Here is a 22,861-nt window from a genome sequence, read left to right on the forward strand (position 1 = left end):
TCTTCGCTTGCAGCTATTGACACAGTGAGGCCAGGGGCAGCTCACGTCAGCTCAGACTGGTGGGTCGGGCATAGACAACCTGCAAATGCTCCACAGCATTTAAGGATTCAGGGTGGAGTGAGAGGTTATTCAAGGCAGGTGCTTCAGCTCCAAACTGACTAAATGCAGCTAGGGCCCCTGTATTTTTCACTGAAGTGTCTGTGTGCATTTCAAGAGCTAGAGAGATACATTAGACACAAACAGAAGTCAGGCACTAAGACATCTTGAGAGGATGCCTGGTTTGACGATTAAAAACGAACAGAGCCAAGCACTATGCATTTTCCAACGCTGTTTATTTGTTTTCTGGAGCCCACCGACACAGCTGGATCTGGCAATGGAGCAGCTTCTTTTTTCTTTAAAGTGTCTATGCGACATTAAGTCAAGGCTAACACTGTAGTCAAAGGCATTTAGAGAGGGCAGCAGCAGAAGCAATGAGAGGTGTTGGGAGGAGGCTGTACAGCAGGGCAGGAGGGGCAGGGAGCACCTTCCCTCCCACTGCCGCAGTGGGGACAGGGTGCAGAAACGCCTATCATCTTTTTGGTTATCTGTACCAGACAAACACAGCACCATGCAACACAATCTGCAGCTGGAAATGAATGGGTGGAGAGCAGGATGCGGAGCGGCATTGCAGGCTGCTTTGTCAGAAGCTGTGTGCCTGTGGCAGGGAGCAGTCGGATGAGTAACCGGGCTGTCAGCAGCTGGGACACAAGCTCCCGAGTGGCATTTGCTTGCTGAGGGGAACCACAGTTCTCAGGATGCATCGACTGGGATAGATAGACCTCTCCCTTGGAGCCAGATCCACACTGCTGCATTTCAAATGGAGTTCAAGTACCTAAAATACCGTGTAAAGAGCCACCTATATATTTTCTTCCCAAAAGGTGGACTACTGTGGTGTCTCATCAGGCTAAGGTTCCTTCCCAGAGTGCCTTTGCTCCCAGCTCTGGCCCAGACCTGCACCTTCCATGGTGACTTGCTGTCCAGCCTAGCTGAAGGCAGCACCACCTCAAAGCATCACTCCTCTTCTAAAGGAAGATTGAAAGAATACCTTCTCCCGGTCACACTCTGCTGCTAGCAATCCCACCCGCCTCCCACCCTGCAGGCCAGGTCCCACACAGCCCCCCGCCCCACGCTGTGCGTGCTGTGTAGCTGCACACAGGCGCAGAGGCTGGGCTGTAGGTTCAGGAGGGTGGCACACACACACAGGATCGCTCCCTTTTACATTGTTTCACCCAGTCACAGACCTTCCAGCACCTGAATACTCCTCTGCCAAGTGGTTCCATCACCCCAAGCAATCCGCACAGCAGCAGCCAACCCAGAAGTCTCCACGGTGGGGGGTGACACGAGCACCCCGGGTTGCAGCTGGGACCTTTGCTCAGCCCTAGAGCCTGAGAGAAAGGCTTTGGCAAGGCGGGCTGGCTCCCGCAGCCAGCACCATGCCCTGTCTCAGCCAGTTACTGTACAAAATGGACAAACACACACACGTTATTTACAGCCCGGTTTTCACATGATGGAGCAGCTCTTGGCTCGGTCTTTCCTGATCTCTGTGTCGTTCAGTAAGTCCGTCCTGCCAGGCATCTGTGATGCCCGCTTCAGTCCCCGTTTGGAGTTGCTGCGCTTCAAGTTCTTGTGCACCCTGTTGACCGAGGCAAGCGTGGTCACATGAAACACATCCCGAACGCTGTTCTCCGAGACCTTGGAGGAGCACTCTGCATAGGCCACTGCCCCGATCTGCCGTGCCAGCGCGCTGCCCTGTGGTCCAGAGAGAGCGGGAGGAAGAAGGAAGAAGGTTAAGCCACCAGCACTCTGCAAGGAGCATCCTTTCACATCGCCGGCAGCCCTGGCTGCGCTGGCAGCCCCACCGGAGCGCCGGGGCACAGTCGACAGCGGCTCTCCCACAACGTCCACTCATCACCCATTCACTCGGTGCGAGACCACCAGACGTGAGGGTCTCTCCCGAGCAGACAGTGCTACTGGGTGCTGGACCCTGCATCAACTGCAGGTTCTCACTAACGTGGTGCCCCCCCCGCAGCCGAGGACAACCCCTCTCAGCGGGACAGTCACCTAGGACCTGCTCTGCTCAACGTGGCACCAGGCACAGAGCAACCCAGGGCACGGCCACCCCTGCACCGCACCAAAGACTGGGGTCCCCGGGCCAGCCTGGGGACTCCACTGGGTCCACTGGCAGCTGCAGCCCCCCAGACCCCCCCGGCTGTGGCCAGCACCCCTCCAGCAGTGCTGCCCCGACACTGAACCCAAGCAGGAGAGTCACTTGGAGCAGAAAGAGCTGCACTGAACTAGGAGCTGCAGAAGCACAACACTCCCCTTTTGCCAGTCCAACTTGTCAAATCGGGCATCTTCACCACCTCTGCGGACAAACTTTTCAGCTCCTCACCAGGAGACTGTTCAGCAGAGCATCAGGAACAAGTCAAGGTCTGCCAGAGCTGGGGCAAAGAGCGCCGTAAGCATGAGCAGCTCAGCATCCATGAGCCAGGATCAAACCAGCTTCAGACCGAGACCTGGGCACAGCGGGTCGTTCACTGCTGAGCTTCCTCGGACCAGTAGCTCCTACAGAAAAGCCCCCTCCCTGCCTCCCCTCCCTGAGCCCTAGGGGGATGGCTGCTGAAACACACCTGCTCGTGCGTCACGGGGATGAGGCGCTGCTTGGAAAGCTCCCGGAGCGTGTTTAGGTCTGTCCGCATGTCCAGCTTGCAGCCGACCAGCACAATCTTCGCGTTGGGGCAGAACTCCTGAGTTTCCCCTTGCCACTGCAGAGGAGACAAGAGGGAGAAGGTGCTCAGGGGCTGCCGGTGTACAAGACGCTTCAAGAGGTCCAGTGGCACCTCCACGTCAAGTTTGTTTTGGCAGCAGGCAGCCTGCGAAAGGGGCAGGTTGGAGCGACAAAGGCAATCACAGGGTCTCAGCTCATTGCTCGCAGCCCCTTTCCAACCAAGACCCCCCAGCCTTGGGGGGAGGACAGGCCAGCAGAGTCGTGCCATCAGCTCCTCCCGGACACCATTGCCCAGCCAAACACTCCATGACTCCCTGCCACGGCAGAGCCCACCGGTCTGATCCACAGCTTCTCCTGCTCCCACCAGCCAGCGGCACTTCCCACTCCCACGGAGGAACGGCAGCCACGGCAGCCCGGGGTCCCTGCGCCTGCTGACCACCACCACGGGCTGCCGAGCCGCCCTGTCCCGGCTCATCTCTGCACAGGACCTGGAACTGGACCAGTCAGGCTACCCAGACTGCTACTGGTGCCGCTCCAGCACCACTTGTAGGTCTCTTGCCTCGGACCTGGGCTGGTGCCGCCGTGAGAGGGGATGGGGCATGGGCAACGGTGGGCACCATGGTGAGGGGGGGCTGTCAGGGGGGACGCAGGCTGGGAGCAGCTCTGGAGGCTGTGCTGGAGATGGGAAGCACAGGGCCGGCCAGCTTTCGGTGTTCTGCATGTAACACGAAGCTCTCATGGGATGGGGTTTGGAAAGCAGCCCCCCGAGGGCCAGACCGCACGCGCTCGGGTGCGTGTGGCTTTTCCAAACGGGGGGTCGCAGCTGCTCCGAGACTGATGGACTCATCAGGGCACGTTAATGACTGCCACAGGCAAGGATGGGAATGGTCAGCGTGCCTCTCGGATAACTTTATGCTCGTTTGGGCCAGATATGCCCTGCAAACCTCTCAAATCAAAGCTGCAGCCCCCTGCGCTGGGCCACAGGAGCCCACTCGTGGGCACGGCTGTGGAAAAATAACCACCCCACAGCCCAGCACACAGAGCTGGGGCTCCAAAGGTCACCCTTGCTGGTCCTCCCAAAGTCACCCTTGCTGGTCCTCCAAAGGTCACCCTTGCTGGTCCTCCAAAGGTCACCCTTGCTGGTCCTTCTGAACCACAGGCGGCAGGGAGCTCTTTGCAAATCACACTCATTACTTGCTTATTATTGGGAGCCACCTGTTAAAGACTTTAAGATATTCAGAGCGCAGCTACAGCCAGGGAAATAAAGAACTGAAGCAATGGAAGAAGGCCAGGGCAAACATCCACTTCCTTCATACTAACAATCCCTTTCAGAGCTCCAAAAATTAATGCCCAAAGCGCAGTTAATTGTCCGCAGCAGTAAATAAAACCATCACCTGTGACCTCCCCCTGGGGAGACCTGTACAACCCCATCAGCACATCAACACCCTGGTTACTGATCTGGTGTTTCTGAAGCAGGAGGCAGACAATAAAGAGATTACCCCTGGCTAAAGATGTCACTTGGAATTAGCAATTTCCTTCTGCGCTAACTGGCGGCTAGGCATATGCCTTAGGCAATTAGAAGGGCAAAGAAAACCAAGCCCACAACCCAGTGTCCATAGCCTGGTGGAGAAAGGGAGCACCAAGAACGCCCCAAGTTTCATTCAACCGATATCAGACCGAAGCACTGCAAAACAGGGAAAAATCTTATTTTCCATCAGGAGATGGGCTCAAGTATCTTCACCATGAACCTCCTTCCCTGCTGCCAGCGACATCTGTCCACCAGGACTCACGGACATGCCCAGCACCCAGGGCTGCACAGCTACTGGGAGATGCTGGTGTCACAGCTGCAACGCACCCACAAAAGGAGGATGATGCTGTTCTTTTTGAGCAAGAATTCAAGCACCCTAATTTACTTGAAGGATGAAAATCCTCAAAGGGATTGAGCTATCGGGTTTGTTCTTGCCAGGCAGAGGTCAGGGCTGCCTGGAATGACACAGGGCTCCCCGATCCGTGGGAGAGGTGCCACCCTCTTTCCACATGACTGACACCTTAGGGAGCCCAAGATTTGCTGTGCTATCGAGACTTGTCAGAGTGAAGGCACTACCCCACGAAAACCTGCTTTGTACAAAATGAAGAGCTGCTTGTTCGCATTCTCTCAGCTGGCTCCTTCCCTTCATCTGTAAAGGCAGCCCAGACATCAGAAGGGCAGCGATAATAAAGATTTCCTCTGCTGAATTAGCATTTCTGCTGCTTCCTTCTTCGCCTGATATCAAGACCCAAAACCCATTTCAACTTCACGGCGTCTCAGGAATTTTCCTCACCTCCATAGGCTGCATGCCTGCACCAAAGGAAACAAGGCATCTACTCAGAGGCACTTAAAAAATCCCCTGTGATTTAGGGTTTATTTTAAGTCACCGTATCAAAAAGACATTGCCTAACAGTACTCAAAGCATCCGTGATGCTGCACAGGGAAGACCGTGCACTGAGTGAGCAAGTGTGGGCTCACATGAAGAGTGCACAGAGAGACACAAATAAATCCCAACCCCAGCTAATTATTGACGGGTTTGCATCTCACTAAGGTATAAATGATTTGCTTGCATTACTATTCTGCTGACTTCCAAGCCGAGCAGTGAATTCTTTCAGCCCAGATGAAACACGCCTCCCTCCACCCAGCACACTTGGTACCCAGGACCTGCTCTGGAAACAAACACTGAGCCATTGACCGAGTTATCTGAAGGGTCTTTGTCCCCTCACCAGGACACTTCTGAGACACAGACCTACTTCTCAGCCCTCCCAGCAGCTGAGTAAGAGGCACTTGCTTCAGCACAACATTTGGCAAAATGTGGAGAGGCCAAGAGGGCAGCCAGTACAATGGGACTTGTTCAGCATGGCCAGTCCAGCCCCAGCAGCCTGGGGCTCGCTGGGGAGAACAGCTACAGGAATCACTATTCCGTAGTGCTTTTCACGCCTCGGTGTCTCCGACAGCTTCGCAAACAAGATGCCAGCCAAGGCTGGCCTCTGGGACAGGATGCAGCCGCCAGTGAGCTTTGCTGTGAGAGCTTGCTGAAACCACATCTCCCTGAATTCCATGGAAGGAAGCAGGGCATGGCCAGAAACAAGGGATATGAGTGACCAGGAGGCTATTTACCCTCTCCCCTGAGCAGCACCCTGAGTTGCTGCACTTCATCCCATCTCGGAGGAAAGCCTCGCATGGGAACCTCTCCCCAGGGGCCACCCACTGCCCCAGAGCATGGCAAGCAGGGACGGGCCGCGGTGCTCCGCAGTGGGTCCCCAGCCTGGTGGGGCTCTCTGAGACCTGCCAGCTAGAAACACCCGCTTTGCTGAAAGACACTAAGGAAAATTATTATTCTAATAAATAATACTTTCTTATATGCTAATAAATATAAATATATATATAAAAAATAATATTCTAATAAATAATATTAGCTTGGCTGCTAACGCAGAGCATGGCCGGTCAGCTCTGCCAGGGCAGGCAGTGTTCAGGGTCCTGCATGCTCTCCACTTCAGTGGCATTGTGCCGTCTCGTTTTATTCATTCATAGGCTTGAAATCCAGTGCCACAGCTCATTATTCTTGTTGTCAAGCTACAGAGAGCTGATTGCTGTCTTTCCTACTGTGCAGATGTGACAGCCAAAAACCCGAGCTCTCTACTTGCATAGAAACAGGCACCAGGAGCCACTTCTCAACTGCTGCAAGCGACCCATCGCACGCTGACTGGTGGCTCTGCCAACAGGAGATGCCCACCACTTCCCAAGGTCCATGGAAAACGGAGAAAACACCCTACGCTTCTCCCTGTCCCCACGTTTGTATGTGTGTGCACACGCAGACCCCGCGCACACGCCAGCTACCGTGAGCAGCACCATTCCCCGGGCTCCTTCCAGATGGAAAGAGCTTGCTTTCTGCACAGCCCGCGTGGGGAGCAGCAGCAGCCACCCATCCTCATCCGAGCGTGCTGGAAGCCAAGGCTTGGCCCCAGGGTCAGAGCTTTTAGCCCTGATGACAGCCTCAGGGAGCAGGGACCGCAGCAGGGACCGCAGGGTGCTCCCCGCGCTGCTGCAGAGCTGTCTCGCCAGCCGGGAGGGCACGCCGGGCACTCACCTTCTTGAGCACACTGTCCAGCGTCTCCGGGCGGCTGATGTCAAAGCAGATGAGCACAGCGTCCGAGTCCGGGTAGGCCAAGGGACGGACGTTATCGTAATACGCCGAGCCTGCAGAGAGGAGCAGGAGGAGAGCGGTGAGCAGCAAGTCTCATCCCACTGACTGTTCATTACCCAAACGGGCAGGCAGGACCCCCAGCCCCCCCCTGCCTGGCACAGAGCTCTCCAGTTCCAGTAAGAACTGGAGATGTTGCCACATGATGCAAACAAACAACCGCTCTGTCGGAGGTGAAGGATGCTGACCGAAGCTTCTGACCAGGAACCAGACACCGTTAGGTTCAGCAGTTTGGATTGCAGAGGGATCGGTCCCTTTGTTTAGGTGCGGCAGACAAGAGGGTTTGTCCTTGTGCCCTTACATCTATCCCTTTGCAGAGTGGAAATAAATGCAAGTTTTGCATCCCTAGGGAGCAGCCGGCAAGTCAGAGGCGGCAGAGCTGCGCTGCCAGGGCAGGCTGGCTCTGCAGGAGAGGGTGCCTGGAAGGGCTGTGGCACTGCGGAGCATCACATCCCTGTCCCCACCACTTGCTATGCAACCTGTGCCTTGCCATGCGGTCGCTGCACCGCTCACGGTGGAAAGGTGTGGCTGAGAAAACGCAGGGAACGCCGCTGCTGATTTTTCTGCTCCCTTGCTATCTTTGTACAGGAGAGCTCACTCACGCAGCTCGTGAGAATTTCAGATAGCTAAAAGAATTGGTTTTGCTCAGGATTCGTGCAGGAAAAAAAGACAGTCAGATTCTTTTTGGTACCTAAAAGATGCGATGGGATTTGGTGAACAAGCTGTAAAGGGGAGGGGATGAGTCTGTATTCTGCAGGATTTCTCAGTGAGCAGGCAGAGAGCCCAGCCTGACTCCTGCACAGCTCCTGCCGCACACACACGCGTGCGCACATGCACACCCCCCCCCTTCGATACGAATTTCAGGCATTAAACTCATTGTCCCACACTGCTTTTATCCGAAGCGTGTCCTGCGTGCCACTGTGGATGCCTCAGCCCCCAGTAACGGCGCGATCAGCTCACGGCTGCTTAAAACCAGCGTTTCGGTTTTATGTTTGGCTTTACGATGGCTTAAACTTCCTGGAGGGATGAGAAGCAGATGTTTATTTATGAAAAGGGGAAGCAGAGACACCAGAGTCCTTGTTGAATCTGCCTCCTCGGGGAGCGGATCACCCACCCCGAGGCCAGGAAACCGGATGCGCTTCCTGCGTGGCCCCCCAGGACCCCCAGACCCCACACTTTCCCACCCTGGGAGGAGGGTGCAGCACCCAGCCCGGCTGTCAGGTGGCTCCTTGATGGAGTTCAGCACCTGATGAATTATGGATGATGGGGGCTTATGTTTCCGGGAGGATGGGAATCTGCCCGGGATAAGTGTGAGAGGAGAATAGGACGATTCTCCACATGGGCTCCGACCCTGGCTCTTGTCTGCCCCAGGGCTCAGGACTGATGTACAGCAGAGCGGGGGGCACAGCTCCACATCCAGGGGCTTTGCAAACACCCCAGATCCCTCTGCAAGAGTCAGACCTGGCTGTGACCGCTCCTGCCTCTGCCCGGAGCCCGCACGGGGCAGGCTGAGATGTGTCTTCCCAAACCTACCCAGCTCCAGAGGCTGCCCACCCACCCTCCCCTCAACACTCACCCACAGCGAGACACCACCAGCAGCCCCAACTGGGACCTCCACGGCACAGAGCTCCGGGCATGCTCTGGCTGGGGCAGGCACCCGGGCATTCAACAGCAAAATTCACAGAAAAATGGGCTACAGGTGTCCTACAGCCACGCTGCTGCCAGCCTGCAGGAGCAAAGGCACCCCCCGCGCCCCCTGCTCCTCTCGGAAGCCGCAGCCTGGGTCTCCATCCCTGCAAAGTCACCGGGAAGAGCAGCAGATGGGATCCAGCCCAGAAGAAACAGACCCTGGTCTCTGCAGAGCCCAACCCGGCTCCTAGAAGGAAAGTCACGTTGCCGGCATGGAAAGGAGCCAGTCCCTGCGGTGCCTTGGCCAGCCCCGGGGACAGGGATGCGGGCTGGCACACCGGGCACCACGGCAGCCCCGCATCCCAAGCGCGGGAGATTTCTGACCTCGCTTCAGGCTCAAGCTGCTTCAGTTCACAACCAGCAGAGCCAGCAGACCTGGCCCCAGTGACGTGCTTCCCCCACGCAGCAAGGTGACCCAGTCCCCAGTAAGGATGGGGTCACCTTCCGAGGCAGCACCAAGCCGCCAGTCTCGTGCCTGATGTGGTTTTACTGGGTGGGATGTGAGATCCAGCATCGATCCGCAGGCTTGGGTTTGCTGGGTCCTTCATCCCATCCATGCCCTCTCCCCCATCTCCCCGATCCGTGTGACGGTGTCTGCCTCCAGACAGGGGCCCCCAGCACTCCGGAGGAAAGCTCCGTGTTCCCACACACATCCTCTCGCTGCAGCTCCTCAGCTTTACATAAACACTGCAGATAAATCTGCCCCCTCCCAGCCCAGGAATGCTCCTTTTGTAGAGGTGGTTTTGGCTCCATTGAGCACAGACATTGCCACAGCAAACTGTATCATAGCAACCTTCTGCTCCTCTCAGCAGCCAGCCAGCTCCTCGGTGGAGAGCATCCAGCACCGGAGAGCATCCAGCACCAGAGAGCATCCAGCGCCAGTGCAGAACGAAGCATGACCCCTCGGTTATCCCACAGAACCAGCACCATTCCCACCCCGGTGCCAGGAATTGTGCTCCCACTACCTGGGACCACAGGAGGGAAGGCCCCTGTGCTGGCGGGAGGAGCTGAGGGAAGGGATGCACTAGGTCAAGAACCTGATTTTCTTCATGAGATCAAAATCACCTTTGTATTCATTAACTTTCTGCTCCAACTCCGAAGGGCAGGAGCAGCCCCTGGCACCTTCAGCTCACCAGCTGCTCCGGCAGCAGGTAACAGCCAGTGCTCACAGCCTCTGCCCCACCACAGGAGACCAATGGAGACCGATGGCCAGGGCTGCCCAGCAGATCAGGGGAGCTGCTGCCCTCCAAACTTGGGTAACCTCCAGCTTTCTTTGGAGATGTCTCTATTGAATCAGGAGATTCTGTTTGGGGGATTATTCTTCCAGTTTTTGCATCTATTACTTTTTCACGGAGTATGACAATTAAAAAAAAAAAAATCCTAACACAAAAGCCTCAGTTCCCTCCAATCCAGCTCTTCAGTTTTATTGATTCTGAGCACTCGACACCTTTCAGATACTCCAGCAAGACACCCCAGAGACCCACAGTCTGGCACTTCTGAACACACACACACACGCCCAGGGCTCATGTGTCTGCAGCTCCAGCCTTTACTGCATGAGTCATTCTCCCACTTGGCACCCAGGTTTGCAAGAAACAGGACCTACGTGCATCTGTTCGTGGTTAAAGAGAGAAAATTGGAGGAAGCCAAAAACCAGCTTAAAAATAAAATCCACACGGTTGCTGTCTGAAATTCAGGGGTGGATGCAGCCGGGAGTAGCTCCTCTTATCAGCTGGCAGCCCCCCGAAATGCATGGCACTGTGACTCAGAGATGCTGCTCTCAGGGGCAGGGGACCAAAACGTGCCGTTTCATCTACACCAACGTAGCCTTAATCTTCATTTGTTCCTTATTAGCTGTTCTGAGAGATAATGAGCCTCCTCACCCGGACATCCTCCATCCCACAATAGCACATTACAAACCAGGAAAGCAAACAGGCATGCAGAGCCGCGATCTGCTCTGCAAGGGGCTCCCGCAACCCCAGCCAGCTCTGGTTTGAAACAGAGACCAGCACTGCCAAGACCTAAATTTTTCAGCATCGCACTTGTCTCGGAGGGCTCACTGTAAACTCTCCCCACCGTGCCAGCAACGCTGCGGCACATGCTTGCCGCAGGGACAGCCAAGAACATCCTTCACAGAATGAAGCAGAAATTCATCCCAGCTTTCTGGAGCGCTGCATCGACAAGCCCCGAGCGCTTGGGGGTCACCTCCCTGCACGGCGGTGCCAGACAAGCAGTGGCTTTGGAGAAGATGGCATCTTTGCTAGACAAATCCCACGGCCAGTTCAGCCGAGCCTTTGTCCGGAGGACAAAGTCGCCAAAGCAGGACCAAGGTGCAGCTGCCTCAGCATCCTCTCCCCGCGCACGGCCAGAAGCCGGTACCACCTCTCAGCCAGCATCCATCAGACGCGGGGAGACCATCCCCTCCACTGCCACCAAACCACCCTCCATCGAGCCCCAACCGGCCACCTCTCGTGTTTCCCAGGACGGGGGCTCAAACCCCCCGAGCTGCCGCGTACCAGCACCCGTGCTCAGCGCTGCCTGCGGCTACACCAGGCTTCCCACAGCTGAACTCTCAGCTCCAAGCAGCCTTTTGCTGCAGAGAAATTTATCCGAACGGCTGCTCACTAGAGGCAAAGGCTCTGCGTGCCGAGGCACGGCGCTGAGCCCCCCTGCCCCCCCCCCCCCCCCAACCTGGGGTAGGGGCTCCTCGATGCGGCTGCACAGGGGTCCGGCGTGGGAGCGGGAGGCACACGCTCCATCACTGCACCAGACCTGGTTCACATCGCATCAGGTGCCAGGGAACGGCACGGCTTTGATGATTAGGCATTCCTCCGCCAGGGCAGATGATGAAGAAGGTGTTTAATAATATATTTTATTTATATCACACCTTTAAGACTGCAAACGAACTGTCTGTACAAGTCACAGACGTGCTGGGCAGGGAACAACCCACCCAGCTGCTCCAGGATGGCAGCAGTGCGGGAAGAAGGGGGCTGCAAGAGGCTGAGCTGGGGGGGGGGGGGGGGGGGGGGGCGGTCTGAGGCTCTGGAGGGGCTCTCCCCAGGCAGGCAGGCATTTGCATGAGAAAGGCACACGTCCCCTGCTAGAGCCTGGCTATTGTCAGGGAGCACATACAAGCCTGGATTGAAAACCTGGCCCTGAATGAAAGGCCAGAAGTGGCAGCTGTCCCAGACACCCCAGTACAGAGGCGAGGCCAGTCCCCATGGTGAGCCCACAAAAATCTCCGCTGGTTTTCCGAGACATCCAGGATGCTCCAGAGCTGCCATTTCCTCTGCAGATGCAACAAGAGGGCACAGAGTCACCCGAAAATATTTCCCACTGCTAGAAAAAAAGGGGAAATCAGCCCGGAGAAACAATGGCAGGGTTTACAGCGGAGGGTGAGGAGGAATTCAGCCCCAGGGAACACTGGAGAGCAGCAGTTAAACAACCCCAAAGGTCATGCCCACTCCCCTTACCCTGGCTGCAGACGGACGAGGGAAGAAATTTTTCTTCCCTGGCCCCTTCACTGAGCTCAGCTCCACTGTCCCACAGCCCAGCCAGCACCGGTGGGAGCGGGCAGGTCACAGACCCGGCACAGGACCCCCCCAGCCGGGCACACAACGGGCTCAGGTGTCCCTTTGCAAGGATGAAGCCACCGGTGCCAACAGGCCACTCGTGCCTATCGCCGTGCCCACTGCCACCAGCCCCCGCGTGGCACAAGCCCCAGCCACAGTCCTGCAGCTCCTGTGGCCGCATCCTGCCTACAAGATCCCCCAGGACACCTCCTCCTGCGAGGCACCCCACTGGAGCCAGGGAGGTGGGATCCCCAGAGCCCAGGAACCAGCATCTCCACGCCAAGGGACTTCTCAGAGACCACCCCTCACTTAGGGGGAACCATAAGCACGGCCAACTGCAGACACGGGTGCTTGCCTTCAAGATTTTAGTTGCCCTTACAAAGGCAAAAAGTGATGTTTGAAGAGCAGTAGGTCGGTGTGCCCAGCATGTGATGGACCAGAATATGCAAATGCCCTCCTCATTCCCTGTGTCATTAAGGCTGATGAGCTTTACAGACAGGGGACCAGGAAACCTGCCATTGCAGCCTCCCAGACTGCAAGAGCCGCACATCAGGGAGACGATGATCTGAACCACCACAAGTTCAGAGACCGACTTCATCCTCCCAGCGTGAAATCAGACCCTCTCTCCTGAAAGAAAAAATCAGAGGAGTTTTTTGTTTGAAGATTGATAATGTGCAGCAATATCCCTGAGCACCCTGCAGGTCCCCGCTCAGCCGGGGCTCAGAGACAGGTTAAGGATCCCTGACCCTGCCCAGCTCATTATTGTCTGGAAGGGGAGGATGATGCAGATCCCACTGATATAAAAAACATGTTTCTGACACTGATACAGTGCTCATTAATTAGAGCCCAGCCTAGAAAAGCGCCAAGTGGCAGAGACAAGAATTAAAACCCTGGTGACAGACTGGGGGACACTGGTAACGACGGGCTCTGGCAGCACCGCGGTCCAAAGCCCAGACCCAGTTCCAAGGTCACAATTATGAAAGAAGCAGTAATTAGTGACGTTAAAGATTAAAGTGAGTGGCACTAAGAGCAAAGCAGATCTGGCAAAATAAGAGTCAAATGGAGCCACCATCGTGCCAAGCTCCACTCTGCAGCAAAGCCCTGGGCATGCGACATGCCGGGCTGATAAATGCACGCTGCCACCCCTGCCAGCACCCAGGTGCCCTGCGCCGCTCGGGGTGCCCTGCGCCGCTCGGGGTGCCCTGGCTCTGCCCACAGCAGCCACACAGCCAGGCAAAGGCGGCGACAGCTTCTCTCCAAGAGGCCATCCCCATCACGCCATCCCCATCACAGCCCACAGGGCAGAGCTTTCACCACTGCATCCCCGGCGCCTTCCCACCGAAAGCCCCCCAGCAGCAGGCTTTACTGGGGAAGGAGCCCCCGCCAGCCTTGCAGGCACAGCCTCAGGAAGGGTTTACCCAAGCGATGGTCACACATTTGTCCGAAATCAGGGTATGACAGAGCCCCACGATGGGGAGGGCTCCAACCCAATGGCCAGCAAGGTCAGGGTCAGAGGGTTGTCATGACATGACACAAAGCCCTGGTGCCAGAGAGAAAGTGGGGAAGACAAGGAGAGACGAGGCATCCCACCGAAGCTGGAGGGAGACAGAAAGCAGCTGAGGGAACTGCCCCTAGCCCAGCCCTCCAGAGGACACCGGGCACAGTACGGCCATCGGTCCTCCGGCTTTTGCAAGCTCCTCTGATGGCTGGACCATGATGTTTCTCTTGTGCAACACCGCTGCAAACCCCTGAAGTGCAGAAAAGGAGGAAACCATTCCATGACATGGAACAAGCAACCTTCTACAAAGTGCCTAACTGAAACAAGAGCTAATCCGCTTGGACAATTAACCTCTGCTCCTAATTCTTACGATGCACGTAAAAAAATGAGTAAAATACTAAACAACCCAGCTGGCATACCTTCAGGACGGGCATGATCAGGATGAAGGGAATGGTATTTGCACAGGCTGAGGTGGCATTTCTGGGCCCCTCTCCAGATCTGATTAGTGGAAACCTGTCACTCGGGAGGAGGCTGTTCTGCTGGATTTACCAGCAGAGGAATCCTCAGCTCAGGCAGGCACAGGGTGCTTCTGCCTCATCCAGGTCCTGTGCCCCCTCTCACCTACGCAGCTCACAGGGATCCAGAGGAGTTTGCTCAGGTGCAAACCTCGCTCTGGCAGTCGGGAGGAAGCTCTGGAAGCTCCTTGTAGAAATCCCTGCTGGCATCTCTGGGGGAGCATCGCCGAGTGCCTGGGGTGGGAGGGCTGCGGCTGCAGAGCAGCCCGAGGAGCTCATCCAGGCTTCTCATAATCACGCTGGAAACCATCCCTCTGGCAGCTGACAGCGGAGACAAATGGGAGCTCGAGGTCCTTTCCTGGCACTCTTGCCACATCACGAGGGCAGCGGGCATTGCTGCCTGTTACCCCTCCTGGGGGGTACAACAAGGACGAGGAGTGGCAGCAGATTCCCAGAGCACAGCCCGCGCACGCCCCAGCTTTGGGAAAGGCGTCCGAGGGCTGAGCACACACCATTATCTTTCTGCAATGTTGCACATTTCAGGTTTGCTGTGCATAAGCAGCAGAGCCGTCCCCGAGGGCTCAGCTACCAGATAAGGTTTCTCCCCACAGGGAAGGCTGTGCCTGTACGCTCATGAAGTTTAATCGAGTGAAGATTTAATCTTCAGAATCTGGGGCAAAAGGAAAGCTGCATCCATGTCCTTGCTGCACACACGGGGTCTGGGGGGCACATCGGCCGGCTCCTTCAGAGCTCCCCCTCCCACACAGCCCCCTGCCACCACCCCACCCCCCCGTCAGCCGAGCCTGGGCACACCAGCACTGTTCGGTGGGGCAGGGGATGCTCCTTGGCAGGGTGCTGGGCGAGGACCATTAGAAAAGCAAAGGATGGGGCATGACTGCCCTGCTCCAGGGAGTGTCTGCAGGTCTGTTGATGTGACCGCCCCGATAAGGAGCTTCCACTTGCCCTAACCAGGCAAAAAAATCAGTATTAAAGTGGCACTGGGAGGTGGGTGCCACAGAGGCCAGACTGACAGCAGGAGGAGGGAGAGCGGAGCGGTGCTGTCCTTGCCACAGGAGAGAACAGATCACCCCCATCCTGTGGGAAAGGGGTCTGCATCAGAGCCAGGAACAAACCCACCCCAAGGAAAGCCCTTCCTTGCCCACGAGGTCACAGCAGCCCACAGGGTTGGCTGGTTGTCGCCAACGGCCCCATTCCTCAGCACCCCTGTGACACCCAGGACACCCCCAGCCCCCCAGAGGCTGACCCTCCTGGATCGCAGGGGAGAAAGGATGGATGCTGCCCTTGCTGCAGGGAGGTGCAGGAGGAGCAACCTCCATCCCTCAGCCACACAGCGTTGCAGCACCCCCACACCATGCCCAGCCCAGTGAGACAATCCTCCCGGGGACTGTCATGTCATGTCATGTCATGTCTTCTCAGGTCCATCCTCCACCCACCACTCCAGCATAAGCGTTTCTGCTGCTGTTTCTGCTGCAACTCTTTCAACTTCTGTCTGACTGGTTACTGACCTGCCTGAGAATGTGACCCAGCTGCACATATTTTTAGGCTTAACTACGTATTTGTGCTGAGGCAGAACACAAGTATGCTGGTTTCAGGCTCCCAGCCTCAACAGGGAGCATGGGAGGAGCTATTTTGGTACGGAAAGGGCAGCTCCACATTTTTCCTTTTGCCTCAGAGTGCAAGTGGCATTGAACTCCTCCCAAGACAGAACTTGCTCTTGCACTTTGGAAGAGGCAGCCATGGCAATCCTGGAGCCGCATGCTGGGAATCCATGGACAAGCCTCAGCATCCATGGAGATGCCATCGCTTAACTCGGCCCCTTTCAGCTCTCTAATCTCATCAACATTCCTCGGAAGTTCCCCTAAAGAAGGATCTGTTATCGCAGCCTGTACGTTCCCACACAGGCCATACCAAGGCAGACTGTTTGCCGAGTACAGGCGAAGAGGGAGGCGGAGGGGGATTTGCAACTCACAGCGTTATTCTTGTCTTGAACGCGCATCTGCTTAAGAGACAGGAGCCCCGGCGAAGGGCTGGCAGCAACTCCCTTGTTGTGAGCTGCAGCACAGAGCAGGGCACAGTGGCACTGCTGAACCTGTGGCACTGGTCTTTGCAACGTCGTGGGATGTCGTAGACACTGGGGGTATCAGCAGCAGTGCATCCCACCAGTCCACAAAGGACAGAAAAGTCTTCTCCAGCAGCTTTCCAAGACGACAGGGATCCTGTGCAAGGCACAATGCCAGGCCTGGGTCTCCCCCATGGCCACCGGCACAGATGCCCCTACCAGGCAGCTCCACTCTGAGCTGGGATCTGCATCAGCAAAAGATGCACCGAGCAGATAAATGAATGGTCTCAGGTCACATCACTGCTCTGCCTGCCTGCACTTGGAGGCCACAGACACAGAGGGCAGGCACAGCCTCCTGGCATAAAGGGGTGTGAGCCAAAAGCAAAGAAGTGAGCCCAGGCTGCCATGCACAGCACAGCTTCCTCCCCATTATTACTGGCAACAAAACCAAAAAAACACCTCAGTGCAGGGCAAAGCCCCAGACGTGCCAGCACCGACGCCGCAGCACCTGGCCTTGCCAAGGCAGCAGCGTGGCCTGAGCCCGTCTCTTGCCCTGCTGGACCCGGCTCTGCGGGGCCGCCGGCACGAGCGTGGCATTGGGCAAGTCCAGAGATGCAGGCAGTGGGTCCGCTGGCCATGCCCGGGTCACCGTGGGGATGCACCGAGAGCCGGTCCCTGGGGAGGCTGGCCGGCGCTGAGCGCCCTCGGCACCGGAGACCTGCTGAGCACCACAGCAGCCTCCAAGAGCAGGGCAGAGCCACAGACACTCCCTGATCCCACATCCCACAGGGAACGCAAGTATCGCATCGCTGGGGAAAACCTCCCTGCCCCGGTTCGCAGCCAGAGGGAATTGTGCTCCCCTTCACACCTCTGAAGAATGGAAATGAAACTCAACTCCTCATCACAAAGCACTGCTAGTGATCCCAAAGCCACCCGCCCCTCCTCCACCTGGCCACAAGGAAGAAACCTCTTCCCCGACGGGTCTGGGGCACCGGCACTGCAGGTCCAGGAGGCACCCAGCCCTCCGGGAACAGCACTCCCAAGCCACCAGGCATCCCGTCGAACAGGAGTTTCCCCCCCACCCCAAGGGACCGGCGCCATGCAGAGGAGTTGTTTCTGTGCCGAACACTTTCGGCCAACAGGCAACAAAGAATTTGCCAGAACGGGAGCAGGAAGAGCAGCAAAGCACCGTGTCCTCCGTAAGGCTCATGAGCAGAGGTGCCAGGGCATGGCAGCTCCCCGGAGCCAGATCCCTGCCCACCCTGTTCAGCAGGCTGGCTCCACAGCCCTTCCCTCGCACACACAGGGGTCCAAACTGCTTTTTAAACAGCACATAGCACCGGCTCTCAGGGAGGACGGGAGGGATGGGACATCCCTGCTGTGCTGTGAAATGGCACCCGAAGCAATTTCACTCCCACAGAGAGCCCTGAGGTGGGACCAGCTTAAACAGAAACAAACATGAGATGCAACCAGCACCTGCAGCTGATGGCTCAGACTTGGTTCACTGTTCTCCCTGGTGATGGTGCAGGGTCCTTGCATTTGCCCTGTCTGAGCAGCTCAGATTTTCATCCTCGTGAAGGATTCTCAGTGCTGGAAACTCTCCAGAGTCACCCTCCCGCCTCAGGAAAAGTAATCAATAGACAAAGGGTTAAAAGACATTTCAAGGAAATCGGAGGTCCCAATACAATTTGGGAGCCATTCAGTTCTCCATCATTTCTGTCCACCCTACGGCAATATTCTTCTAACTAGATTTACTGCCTGCCTGCCAGCTGCTAATGTCATAGCCTGCATTTGCCACTTAGCAGGAGGGGCAATACTACAAGCCCCCAGGGAGCAGACAATGTCCCAGTTTGTACAGGGATTATCAGTGGGATTTCTGGGCGGCCAGGTAGGCTGTGGCCACGCTTGGTCACAATAAAGGGAATTTTGCAGGCAGATTGCTCTTGCCCCGACACCCGTTGCTGGCTGATGCTCAGCTCACCCTGCACAGCTTCCAGAGCCTCCGACCACTGTCACGACTATCTACAGGACGGGGGGGGGGGGGGGGGGAATAAAAAAAATCAATAGTCAGCTCCTCTGTCCAGGTCTCTCTTCTGATTTCTGAAGGAGATCGTCAGTTCCAATTACTTACCTAAGAGATGGTGAGTGTTTAAAGTCTAAAGGGCGATCTTGACAGGGTGATGGGAGCAGTTTCCCAGCACCTCCCTTCCCGCTCTTGCTGGGATGGAATTTATCATGAACAATAAGCCCCTGCATGCAAAGCGGCTTGAAAGAGACAGGAGGAAGCACAGAGACAAGGGAAAGTGCATCCCAGTGCCCGTCATTCTGCATGAGGAGGGCAACCAGTTACTCTCAACCTCTCCAGCTCAGCTAGTTCAATTCACTATTGTGCAAAATTTCTTTTCCCAAAGCTCCTGTTTACAAGTGTCTCCGAAAGGTACTGGAAATTCAACAGCAGCTTGCAGTCCACAGCTAAAAATATCAGCGTGATTACTAGGGACAATTGCTGTGCATTGCTTTGCAGGACTGTTTATTGAAGAACTAGCTCCTGTGTATTTCAAATCAAAGCTGCAACGGAAGGGAATTTATCCAGAAAACTATCTAGCAAACTTCATCTACAAAGCTGTTAAAAAAGGTGTTACATTTTTCATAAGGAGAAAGGAGAATCAAAGTTCATTTCCTCTTGGCTATGGAGATAAACATTAGACAAACTTGTATCTTTTGTTGAAAAGGGTAAAAATGAATGCGACAGCACAAGATGCAGGTATCAGATACACAGCTTTAAAGACTTTGTATCATGTCCTTTTCTTTTAACGTTCCTAAGATCGAAGGCAAACATTCTGGAGAATTCCTAAAAAGCAAACAACGCATCAAACACGCTGCCGCACGCTCAGGTGGGGAAGTTTTTCACGCCAAACACAGACACTCGGAGCAAAGCCACCCAGTGCCTAACAAAGACACCCCAGCCGGCCCCTTTCGCAGGCTGTGGAGCCCAGGGCTGGGGAGCCCCCGCAGCCACGGGGTGATCCCAGCTGGGGGTGTACGCACGAGCACACCCAGGTGATACGGGGGGTCAGCCACCCCTCGCTCCCGGCGCACCCCGATCCCGACTCACCCCATCCGAGCAGCTCCAGGGAACCCTCGGCAGGGAAGGCCCCCAGCTCAACCAGGATGGCTTCGCTGTCACCATCCATGCCCGAGGGACCTCACGCAGACACGCCAGCCCAGCACCATCCAGCCACCACGCAAGGACTCCCACACAGCTCCCCATCACACGTGGAGAGCCGATGCTTCACCTGTGGCTCCAGCAGTCCCGAGAGCCAGCATCCCTGCGGCTCGGGCAAAGCTAAAGATCCCTTTTTGTCTAGAGGAATAAAAGCCAGCGAAAGCAAGGCCTCCCGGTCAGGAAGCTCCAGAACAGAGTCAACAAACGCATTTTACATGTTAGAGCAAGTCCAACGCTCAGCAAAGCCACCACCCCAGGTAGAGCAGTGCTGATCCTACGGCTGTAATTTGATGGATGCAAAATTACAGCGAAGAATTGGACTGTACAAATGCCAAGAAAGTCCTAGGTCACATTTTCATTTACTATTGCTCTCAGACACTGAGAGGACTTCACCGGTCACAAAGACACCCGAAATTACAGGGAAAGGGCATCAGCAAGCCCGTGATGTGCACCCACCATCCCAGCACAGCGTTCAGCCGCACGGTGCGTGCGCCGCAGTCCAAGCAGGCTGGCAGAGGGAGATGACGAGGCGCACGCCAACGGCGCTGGGTGCCGGTGCTTTACCAGCTCTGCACCGAGCACCGCACCGGCCACTCAGGCCTCCGCAGAAGGACAGCGCGAAGGGTGGGGAAGGGTCTCGGTGGGCTGAGGCAGAACCACAGCCGAGGGCACAAACGGGGCAAACACGAACCAAAAGGAAAAGCCCCCAGGAGCCCCCGACGCGCCGTCGCGTTGAGCCATGAGTGGACAGTGCGTCCCACGCTGTGTCCCCCTGTCCCACGGGGCGTCCCCCTGTCCCACGCTGTGTCCCCCCTCCGAGGCGCGTCAGTGCCCCCCCGCCGCCCCCGCACCTCGCAGGGTTGCGGCGCTCCTGGGACACGGAGCCGGTACCCCCGGGCAGCGCGGAGCCGGGGCCGCACCGCGGGCACAGGGACCGGGCACCGGCACCCCCCCCCGGAGCGGCACCAGGCACACACCACCGGGCACACACCGCCGCTCCCCCCCAGAGCGGCACCGGGCAGCCCCCCCCCTCCCGGGGCGGCACCGGGCACACACCGCCAGGCCCCCCCCCGGACCCGCACCGGGCACATACCGCCACCTCCCCTCCCCCCGGAGCGGCACCGGGCACACACCGCCGGATCTCCCCCGCACCGGACCCGCACCAGGCACGCACCGCACGGCTCCCCCCGTTCCGGAGCGGCACCCTCCTCCCCGGACCTGCACCGAGCACACACCCCGGGCGCCCCCACCCCGGACCCACACCGCACCGGGCACACACCGCCGGGTCTCCCCCCCCCCCCCCCGCACCCCACCGGGCACACACCGCCGGTCGCCCCCCCCCCCCCCCCGGGACCCTCACCGGGTCTGCCCGCGGCCGGGGCGAGTTCAGCGGCCGTTGGATCGCGGGGCGCAGCCACAGCCCCAACCCGGGGTCTCCGCGCAGGGGGGGCACCCCGGCCGCGGAGAGCAGCCCGACCCCCCGGTGTCCCCCCCCGGGGGGGGCAGCCCACCTGAGGTATCCCACATGTTGAGCTCGGTGCGCTGCTTGTCGATCTCGAAGCTGGCCGTGTAGTTCTCGAAGACGGTGGGCACGTAGCTCTGGGGGGACGGAGGGGAGAGCAGAGGTGAGCCCAGGCCGCCCCCCGGGCCGCGCCCGCCCGCCCGCCGCCCGCCGCCGCACCTCGGGGTAGCAGTCCTTGGCGAAGACGTGCAGCAGCGCCGTCTTGCCGCACTGCGTGTCCCCCACCACCACGATCTTGCAGCGCGCCAGGTGCCCCTCCATGGTGCGGGGCCGCGCCGCCCGCGCCGCCGCTTTACCGGGACGGCCCCGGCCTGGCCGCGCCCCCGGCCCCGACGGCACCAACCAGGCGCGCAGAGGAGCCGGCGCTGGGCAGGGCCGCGCCGCCACGGCCGCCCCCGGCCGCCTCCCGCCGGCCTCGGCCCCGGGAGCCGCCCCCCCCCCCCCCTCCGCCCCCTCGGGGCGGCCTCCCCCGGCGGCACTGCGGCCGCCCCCCGCCCGCCCGGGCACGGCCCCGCCGCGGGCTGCCGCCGCCCCCGCCCGGCGCATCCCGGAGGAAAGGGGGGTGGGCTGGGTCCGGAGGGGGGGGGCGGCCGGAGCCCCCCAGCACCGCGCTGCCTGGGGGGGCGCCCCCTCCCACCGGACCGGCCGACGGGGGCACGGGGCTCGCTCCCCGAGGGGCTGGCTGGGCAGGAGCGGCAGCTGCGCCGGTTCTGAAAATCTCGGCCCTCCGGTGCCCGGGACCAAGCGAGGGCGGGGGGGCGGGGGGGGGGCTGCTGGCCCCCCTTGCCCGCCGCGCAGCCCCCCCCCCACCGGGCAGCGGGTTCTGCTGCCTCCCCCCGCAGCAGGGACAGCGCAGCGGTGCCTTTAATTAGCAGAATTGGTGAATAGGGAAAGGCTCCGCTAATATTTCACTGGCCACACTGCAGAGATTTACCGTAATGGTAAACTTTCATCTGCCAGAGACAAGCTGTCTGTCACAAACTGCAGTACAAACAGAGACAATGAGACAAAGCCAGCCTGAAGAAGTGGAAATTAAAATGTTTTGGCACTGAAACCGGATTTATTAATGGACTGAGGGGGCAGCTTGTTTTTGCTGAAGTCACAGTCAGTTTTCCTCTATAAATATTGGTGCTGTGTGTGAAATCAGGATGAGTAAGGAACAGAGGTTCGGTGCAAGGCGGGGGTGCCGTGCGGGCACGCGGTGGATGTGGGTGCTGCACTGCCTTCGGCCCAGCACCGGTAAGGACGTGGCAGCCTCCGTGGGTGGCACGTGCTCTGGAGAGCTGGCTGTGCGCCCCATCCCGTGGTCACCGGCCACACAGGTCCCCTGTCTTGGGATGCACCCCCAGGGTGTGGGCCCACTGCAGGTGGAGCTGAAAGGTGCATCCTGAGCTGGTCCAAGGAAAATTCAGGTCCCCGCTCATCTTCTCATCCCAGGGCCCTGGGAGCTGCGGGAATGTCCTGGAATTGCGGTAGCCCAGCTCATGTCCTCACCTGGCCTGACTCCTGCATCGTATGGGCCGGGAAACTGTTGTCAGTCAATTCCTGCTCTGTAGCTTGGCGCTGTGTGTTGCTGCAGCATCCCGGTGCCTCCCGGTGTCGCCCAAAGCGGTGTGATGAGTAGCTGTCACACGCTCCTTTCCTCCCACCCTCCCCGGCGAAAGGAGCCTGTGCACCACTGTCTCGTGGTTTGTAAGCCCTGTGGGGGTTTTTCTGGCCACCCGATGTGTGTGCATGTCGCTCAGCTTTTATGTGAAGGAACA

The 22,861-nt window shown here is 58.0% G+C and overlaps 1 protein-coding gene across 1 annotated transcript; it reads right to left on the reverse strand.

The window, feature by feature from the left end:
• Positions 1 to 313: 313 nt before the first annotated feature.
• Positions 314 to 21,484, reverse strand: RND2 (Rho family GTPase 2). Its single transcript, XM_055697368.1, has 5 exons — positions 21,258 to 21,484; positions 21,088 to 21,175; positions 6,886 to 6,995; positions 2,670 to 2,804; positions 314 to 1,788 (listed from the first exon to the last, which is right to left on the reverse strand). The coding sequence occupies exons 1-5, from the start codon at positions 21,357 to 21,359 to the stop codon at positions 1,540 to 1,542; spliced, it is 684 nt and encodes a 227-aa protein (XP_055553343.1). The 5' UTR covers positions 21,360 to 21,484; the 3' UTR covers positions 314 to 1,539.
• Between the last annotated feature and the right edge of the window lie 1,377 nt (positions 21,485 to 22,861).

Source organism: Falco cherrug, chromosome 20 (assembly GCF_023634085.1).
Source record: "Falco cherrug isolate bFalChe1 chromosome 20, bFalChe1.pri, whole genome shotgun sequence".
NCBI classification, from domain to species: Eukaryota; Metazoa; Chordata; class Aves; order Falconiformes; family Falconidae; genus Falco; species Falco cherrug.

Bases quoted from the DNA above. Each gene is read 5' to 3' on its own strand.
- RND2 (XM_055697368.1), bottom strand. From the start codon at position 21,359: ATGGAGGGGCACCTGGCGCGCTGCAAGATCGTGGTGGTGGGGGACACG. The intron at 21,176-21,257 runs GTGCGGCGGCGG...CCGTCCCCCCAG, and splicing joins CCAAGGACTGCTACCCCGAG to AGCTACGTGCCCACCGTCTT. The intron at 2,805-6,885 runs GTGAGTGCCCGG...TCTCCTCTGCAG, and splicing joins TGGACAGTGTGCTCAAGAAG to TGGCAAGGGGAAACTCAGGA.